This window comes from Spermophilus citellus (assembly GCF_964194105.1).
Source record: "Spermophilus citellus genome assembly, chromosome: 6".
Taxonomy (NCBI): Eukaryota; Metazoa; Chordata; class Mammalia; order Rodentia; family Sciuridae; genus Spermophilus; species Spermophilus citellus.
Window position 1 is genome coordinate 77,990,829 of NC_138187.1, and position 8,878 is coordinate 77,999,706.

The window sequence follows — 8,878 nt, forward strand, 5'->3', positions numbered from 1 at the left end:
ATTTTATTTTTTTTCCTTTTTTTATTGTTGGTCGTTCAAAACATTACATAGTTCTTGATATATCATATTTCATTTTTAAAAGTCTTACAAAATCATGTTATCTGAGACTCTTTGGTGAGAGGGAATCTTATTTGGAAAGATAACAAAACACATTTCACACAGGTATTTGTTCTTCTAGCCCCATTATTAAAGATACATTTGACATGGATTCAAAATATATTAAATGTGAACAGATCAGGACAAATGTTCAGCCAAAAAGAAAAAAATTCTGCAGAAGGGAAGATTTGGGGGGAGATGGGCAAGGTCATATTAAACCATCGCTCATTACTTGGTCTCTCCCCAGACCTAAGATAATGTGCTGTCACCAAATGTCAAGTTCACTGGCCAGTCATTGGCGTAGATACTTCTAAGTGGTAATCTCGCTCAGAATTTTGAAGAACAGATGTATGTTTTGCAAATGCCATTGATTTTTACAAACAATAAATTTAAAATTTTGACAAATGGCCTTGGGGGTTTATATTTTTTTTGTACAGCATGTTGGATAGGAAAATGTTTATAGTTAACCTTGGCATATCAATTCACACGGAAATACAAGCTATGTTTTTTGTCTAATCATCTAGTGTTATTTTCTCAGCACCCTCTTAGCAATAAGAATATTGCTTAGTTCTCTTTGCTTTGCAAGTTCTAAGACGAAAAAAAAAATCTTAACTGTGCTAAAGAATCCATTGCCTGCTTATGAAACATAAAGGTTTATGAAAACATGGCATGTACTCAAATAGACCATTTGTTTTTAAATATTTTAATAGTGTGCACTGCTGTGTTAGAAACTAAACGTGTATTATGTCTGATCTTACATCTAGTGTGTACTCTACTTTGATCATTCTATCAAAAGATCAAAATTTAAATATCATAAATTATATTTTATACATGTTCTCCTTTGCATGAAATCAAACACAATACTTGTTTCTTCTCCAAACACATGAGAATACAAACAAGCAATATACCTAAACTGAAAAAGTACGTTCTCACTATTGCATTCCATTAAGAAATGCCCTTAGGTATGGATTAAAATAAGAAATCTTTATGTTTTCTTAAAATTCTAAATGTCTACATTCATGCTTTCAAATTTTTAAACATATCTTTAATACTTCTTCTAAAGGTTAATGATGCATGTTATTTTCACACACACACACACACACTCTCTCTCTCTCTCTCTCTCTCTCACACACACACACACACACACACACACTCTCTCACACACACACAGACACACTCTCTCTCTCTCTCTCTCTCTCACACACACACACACACACACACACACACACTACTAAAATCCTTTTCCCTAAGATCTCAAAGATTATATAAGCCAAGAGAAATGCCACAATTTGAATAATTGATATCGAATCTCCAATGACCATGAAAAGCTGTCATTTTATAACAACAAAGCGTAAAGTATGTACCTTGATTGGATTCTGGATTTAAAAAAAAAAGAGCTGTAAAAGACTTTCTTAAGATAGTATGGAAAAGTAGACATGAACAGGGTACAGAGGTTATCAAATCTTGGTTAATTTTCCTGGGTGTGACAACAGTTCTATGATTTAAGAAAATGTCCTTGTTTTTAATGCCTATTGTTATTAGGGGTAAAATGTCATGATATGAAATTGAAGTGAACCAATGATTTTTTTAAATTCTACATATAATTAGGTTAAAATATAAAATGCTAATAGTTGAATCTCAGTAGTAGGATATACAGATGTGAAGGCTCTCCTCTGTAAGTTTCATATTCACAGATTTAACTAATCTTAGATTAATTAAAAATATTCTTTAAAAAATTGCTTCTGTACTAAATATGTATAGACTTTCCTTGTCTTTATCCCCTAAACAACATAATACAACTATTTACATAGTATTTACCTGGTATTAAGTATAACATGTACTCTTGACATGTTATACTAGTTTTCCTATAGACAGAAGGATATGTGCAAGGTTATATGCATATACTTCACCATTTTCTCTAAGGTACTTCAGCATCCACTGAATTTGATATGGCAAGTTCTGGAACCAATCTACCTCAGATACTAAAGGATAACTGTATTTTTCATTAAATCTTTTTATGTGTACAAAAATATTCATAATAAAAAGTGACAGAGGGATAAAGAATAGCACTTTCATTTAAGCATATATGTGGATTGACTACTGAACCAAACTAGGTAAAGATAAAATATTGCTTTTCATAGACAGCAAATGTTTCATTTTCTCTGAGCAGTATACATTAGAGAATCAATTTTCCACCATTGACCCAGAGAAATTATGGCCGCCCTTCTGGCTGCGACCACAGGGAACAGCTGATTGACATACACCACCTGAATTAGAGCAGATGCATTGAGATCCCCAGAGGGTAATGCACGCAGACCAGATTACATGACAACATGCACTCTTAGAAAAATATGGGTTAGGAATTTGGAACCCTCACTGCAGACTTGGAACCCTCACTGCAGACTCACCAGGCCTTGTTATATGAAGATAGCATATCAAGCTATGACCTGAACTTAAAGCAAAATCAAACAAATATAAAACATCAGCTCTTTCTGACCATTCACCCACCAAGAGTGGGTTCCTTCTTCCTTTTTTTAATCTGCTCAATAAAGTGGACTACTGGATTCAATATTAAGCAAAAACCCTGGGAAGCCACCCTAAAAATTCGACTTAACACTAATCATAAAGTTCTGGAATCATGAGAAATGTTAGAACATCTGAACATTAGATTTAGGGGTAAAGTATTTCAAATAAAACAGGCCTATGAAGCAATACCGTAGGGTGTTTCCTATTTATAAGTGGAGTCTTTTGGATTTGGGGTCCACATCTCAACACTTTGGGGCACCATTGAGTCAGAGTGCAAACTCTCCTGACTCATCCATGACTCACTGCAGAATCTGGTATTTTTTTTAATTGAACTGAAACTAAGCAGAAAGCAGTGGATTTTCAAGTGGCCCAATACAATCCCTAACTCCACTTCACCTAATCTTTTCATGTACTTTTTATTTTTGCCCTTTCTTTTTCTCTCATAAATTCAACTCACCATCTAGCATCTTCATTGCCATTATTGCCTCCTCCTCTTCCCACTTCCCTCCCAAACTCTCCAGGCCTACCAGGAGCACCCAAAGGCATTGTTATCACTTGTGTTAAACTTCAGGCAGTGAGCTGTAAAGAATTCTAATGTGGCCCATAAAGCCTGATGGAGTCAGGCTGCAGGCTGAAGCATTCACAACAGTTCACTTTCCTTTAACCAAAGAACAATTACCCTGTTTATGGGTTGTCAGGCCCTTTCCCTTCTCCTCACTGCCGCCTGCCTTTGATCTCTAACCAGGAATTTTTACCTCTCCTTAAGGAAGCAGGAGACCTGGACACGGAAATCCCATTTTTGTTTCATATTTCCCCAATAAGAGACATGATCTAGGAGGACTAAAGATGACAAGGACTTTGGGCAATATCTGTGGGTTTCACTTATTCAAGGATGTCCTGAATCCTGTTCAAGTTTTCTGATTTCTTGAAAAGTTTCTGTCTATCAGCACTAACTAAACTGATAGAAAAACAGAATAAAATCTTAAAAATACAGAAAGGTAAGAGCACATTACATTTGTTTATCAAAAATTTGCTGTCAGCCAGGCGTGGTGGTGTGCGCCTGTAATCCCAGCCACTCAGGAGGCTGCAGCAGGAGGTTCAAGAGTTCAGAGCCAGCCTCAGTCACTTAACAAGGCCCTAAGCAACTCAGTGAGACCCAGTCTCTAAATAAAATACAAAATAGGGCTGGGGATGTGGCTCAGTGGTTAAGTGCTCCTGAGTTCAATCCCTGGTACCAAAAAAAAAAAAAAAAAAAAATTTGCTGTCAATGACGACAGACTCCCAGTGTGGGGTGAAGCATGGAACCAGACCCTCCATCTCCAGGAGACCTGAGTGAAGCTGCTGCAAAGACTCAGATGAGGATGAAGCTCTGGCAAACTTCCAGCCAAAAGGCAGGCAATCCAGAGGTCCCTCTGCTACCTGTAGGCCAGGGGAGGCCAGTCCCCTAGGGAAACTGGAAGAAGGCTCAATAAGGAAGGCTCAACAGAGTCAAGTGCCCTCAGCTGAACACAGTCTTTGGTGGGGGATGCTCACAGAAGTGAAAAATATGTACTTCAAGGCACAAAAGACACATTTGGAAATCTGGGCAACATGGTAATCTAAGCCCCTTCCTGAGGCTCATGTTCTCAATGCCTCAGTTTCTTTATCTGTCAAATGGAGGTCATAATAGTGCCTTCTTACTTGCAGGGTCATTGTAAAGATTGAATCAGTATGCATAAACTGCTCAGAATAGGGAGGGTCTAACACATGATAAGCCATATATTAATGCTAAGTATTTGGTATTATAAGGTAGAAGCATGCCTACAGAAAAGTGTGCTAAAGAAAGCTTACCTTCTTTGATCTCCACCTTCTACCAGGCAGCCAGAAGTACCCAATCAACTTCAGCAGACCTACTACTAACTAGCCAGAAATACCTATGTCTCAAATCTTTGGTTCCCTGTTTAAACTCCCAGAAGCCTGGAGTGGTCTGGAGTGGTCTCAGCCAAGGCCAAACAAGTGAGACTCTCCCTAGCAACTAGGTTCAGATATAAAATTGCAAGATGGCAACATGCTATGATTAAAATGGAAATTGACATATGATTAAAATGGAAATCTACCTGACATGCATGTCAGAGCCCACACATTCTCAGTAGGTAAGTTCTGTAGCTTCTAATAAATGTCCTTAACTCCATGATGCTGTGAACCTCAAAAATTAACCTGGTAGAAGATGGAGGCAAATTACACTCCACATTATCAAGACACAAATGCAGTGACCTTCAACAAAGTACATGGCCCCAGAGTCTGTGACAGAAACAGGTAATTGGCCATCTGCACACCTGGATGACACAGTGAGTCAATTCTTCAGAACAGGCAGGGCCACTGACTTTTATGCTCTCATGCTGTGCCACACCTGGCATGCCACAAGAACAATACTTACGCATTACAATAGGGCTTCTTTTCATAGCCTTTGTAGTTGTTCATGTTGAGAGCCATCTTGCAGACCTCACAGTGGAAGCATCCTTTATGCCAATACTGAAAAAATATATAAATATTTAAAATTTTAGTACAATCCCAATTCTGGTCAGGATGGGTACAGAAGGAAGGCTTTTAAGTGCACCACAGTTCTCATATTTGAAAATACTACAATGAAATACATGGAAGTAGCAATGTGTTTGCCTTTACTTCAGTAAATAAAGCAGACAGCTATTGGAGTTTTAAATTAATCCTACCACAACTAGACTCATGATGGAAGAACTGCCAAGGCTCTATCCACATTGCACTTCTGTGCGCAACCAGAAAGGAACTCTAAGCTCTGTCAGTGGCAAAATGGGGCCCATGGAGTGACTTCAACAAGAAAAGGATTCCAGTTGAAAGTACCTAAACGCAGTGTTTGTAGAGCTCTATAAGGAGAAAGACTATGTAAAGTAGCCTTCCCCCACCCCCCCATCCCTGCCCAGCTTTCACTAAACTGCAGGAACACGGTTAGACTGGGATGACTGTTGGGATAATGGCTTGCTCAAATAAGACATTCGTAGCATCTAACACAGATTTCACTGGGAACGCCTTGGCTAGTTTCAATTGTCAAGTCACTCGCGATCGCGCCCGGGTCTCTCTCCCAGGCTGTTTAACTCCATCCATACCCAAGAAGGGCAGAGGGCAGAGCGATAGAAACCCGGTTAAAGCCACTTCCTCTGGAATTCCCACCCCGGTGGATTAGAGAACCGTGGGTCCGATTCGCCATGCGGAGCCGCGTCTCCGGTGGGAATTATTCTTAGCAATGCGGCAGCGGTCACCCGGTGACATATTAATTACTATTTGCCTTTCCCCCTCGTGGCGGTCACAAGAGGCGCTAGAAGCTGGGGGGGGGGGTTGAAGTGAGGGTGAGGGGTGTGGAGTCTCTAGGGAGGGGAGTGAAGGACAGACTGGAGGGGGGAGAGCGCAGAGTGCAGAACTGCCCCCACCCCGGGTGCCTAGCCTGGTCCCTGGCTGCCGGGGGTCGCCACCGCCGCGCGCCCTCCACAGCAGCTGTGCTGATGCCGCGCAGCCCTGCACCCCTCCAAAAGCATTCCCCAAATTCCAACATCACAAACGTCAAGAATGGTCTCTGACACTCCAGCGGGTGTCTAGCTTCGCGCTCCCTCCCTCTGTGCCAAGACACACAAACACAGCGACCCACTCATCTCTTTCCATCCCAGGTGCCAAAACTTCTGCAAGCAGGTGCAGCCTGGCGCCCGGCAGGTCCAGGCTGGCCTGGCGCCCCCTTCGCTCACCTTATCCAGGCAGTTGACTTTCTCAGTGGGATACACGACTTTTCCGCAGCGGGCGCACTGGGGGTTCATTGTCGCGGTTCCCGCGGGCGGTGGCTGCTGCGGTGGCTGTGGCTGGGGGCTCCGAGGAGCCTCTGTGACATCCCCCGGCAAGCCCAACGCCGCCTCCGGGCAGGCGGGAGGGCGCAGAGCGCCGGGATCTGGGGGTGGGCGCTGGCGCGGGGGCGAGCGGGCCGCGGCGGGGGCTAAGGTGGGTGCGCAGCGGGGCCTGGCGTTTGGGGCCGACCGCGCTTTCCGGCACTCGGGTGCTGGGGCTCGGCTCTGGCTGGGGTTCCGCGCCGCTGGCTCTGCGTCGTTCGCACTCCAGGTACCAGTGACTCACAGACACTCGCGCCCGCCCCTCGCGCTCACTCGCTCCCCGCCGCCGCGCAGGCCAAACCCACCGGCGCGCCCCGACCGAAGTGGCAGTGAACGAGCACGTCGGGCACCCGGGGAGGGAGGGCGAGGCGGGGTGGGGGGGACGGGAAGGGCCGGGACCTAGAGCTTGCAGACAGCTGCGGGCGGCGACAGTGTGGCCTGGGAGCGAGCCTCCCGCGGCAGCCGCCGCAGCCTAGGCGCCCAGGTGGGCGGCGGCGGGGGAGGTGAGGGGTGGAGGCGGCGGGACCCAGGGGAAGGGCTCCACGGCCGCGCACTTTGGTCCCTTCCTCCTCTCTCCCCAGCAGGGCGCACCTCCACTCCCAAGCTGATGTCCCTGACACCCAGAAGACGCAGGGAGCCCGGGGCCAGGATGCGCCAGCGCTTCTCCTGCAGCTCAGGGGAACAGCACCCCTAGCAGCACCCAGTCTCCCGGCAGAGGTTGCCCCGGCCACGCGCAGCGACGCGCCTGGGAGCCGGAAAACCAGCCGGGAACTCCGAGATTCGAGTCACGGTGGCGCCGGGGTTGTTCCGCGCCCGCTCCCATTGACCCCTTCCGAGTAGATGCGCACTCGATTGCCTGGATGGGGAACAGCCTGCTTCCTTACTGGCTCCCAGTCCCTGTACTCTTTATACCTGCCCTTGGAGAACGACGGGTTTTTAGGCCCGAGTCAAGCCTCCCTTGATTAATACGAGCCGTCGTTCATTTTATTTTAAGTCTGTGTATGCACTGTTTTGTTGTGCAATGAAGCACCACAAGAAGCTGCGAAAAGTTCTTCTTCTGCGTTGAGAGAAGCAATGACAAACTCATGGTCCAAACCAGAAGAGTCAGAGCATCAAGCTGAAGGGTAGGATGAAGCCGAACAAAACAAAACAAAACGGCTATCATTTTTTAATAAGAGTTCAGGTTATTCGATTCGCTTTGTTAGAGGTAGTAAAATGGAGATATACTATCAAGAAAGCCCAACTCGTCAGTTATTAATTTTGTGACCTTGTGCAAATTTTTAGCCTCTCCATGCCTCAGTTTTCTAATCTACAAAATGGGGGTAACGATGGAATTACAAAATAGTGCCTCCCCGCCTATTGTGAGGATTAGGTGAGTCAGCAAATCTCAAGAGCTTCAGCCTGCCTGGCTCTTGGTAAGCACTGCATAAGAGTCAGGATTATCATAAATTGGTCACACCAAAGAAGCAAACACATTCCATTGCTAGCACACGGATTAAGTCTAAGTAATGCCACATAGCAACTACTGTGACAAAGATTTCTGTCATTTTTTTTTTAATTCTGACCTGCATCTTTTCATGAGAAAACTTGATTTCTGAGCCTCTTAGGCAGGCTGTGCAGATGAACTTATTCAAAATAATACTGTGCTGTTTTGTCTTTTTAGAAGAGGTAACTTCTTTAAAAGTATTCAGGGAGCAGGACATCCTCTGAACCCTATGCTGTGTTCACAAACCCACCTCAAAAGCAAATAAAAGGATAATTTGCTGTCAGAGAGGACTAGTTATCTTTGACAAACACCTCAGAGCTCATTAAAATGCTTGAGGAAGAAAGTATTTATATTATCTCCTGAATGGCAGTGATTTTTTTTTCAGCATTTAGTTTTTCACAACTGAAAATCATAAAATATAGTTTAAATATCTTACTCTCCTTCTTAAATGATGAACATAAAATTCAGAGGCAGAATAGTAGTGAGGTGTGATATTTATAGCTGATTATAGTGAATGTTTTAACTATAAATTCCATAATCTCTTACCAAACCAGTCTCCTACCCCAGTGACTAACATAGTTGGTACAAATTAAATGTTTACTGAAAGTATGACTAAAACCAATGAATACATTAAAACCAGTAGGAAATGTGCTGTGTTGTTTTCTGAATTATATTTTCCTTCCTGTGTCTCTTACTCTTTTTGTATTCTACATCAAGCCAGTTTCTGAGTTGCTTAATGCCATTTTTCTGATGTAAGAAGAATTTTAATACCATCTGTCTTTAGAAGGACTTCCAGATTCAAAGTACTATAAACAGAGAATTGGCAGTAACCTGTCATCTGGCCCAGCCTTCTTCCTCCAAGTAGATGAATGATTTAATTGTTCCG

General features: G+C 43.7%; 1 protein-coding gene across 1 annotated transcript in view; it reads right to left on the reverse strand.

Annotated features, from left to right (window-relative positions):
- NEBL (nebulette) overlaps positions 1 to 7,302 on the reverse strand; it is a 346,363-nt gene extending 339,061 nt beyond the window's left edge. The window contains exons 1-2 of the mRNA XM_081298827.1: positions 6,372 to 7,302; positions 5,039 to 5,133 (exon numbers count right to left, since the gene is read on the reverse strand). Of these exons, the coding sequence (XP_081154953.1) occupies positions 5,039 to 5,133; positions 6,372 to 6,440 (164 nt within the window). The 5' untranslated portion in view covers positions 6,441 to 7,302. The remainder of the gene's footprint in view (positions 1 to 5,038; positions 5,134 to 6,371) is intronic.
- Positions 7,303 to 8,878: the final 1,576 nt, after the last annotated feature.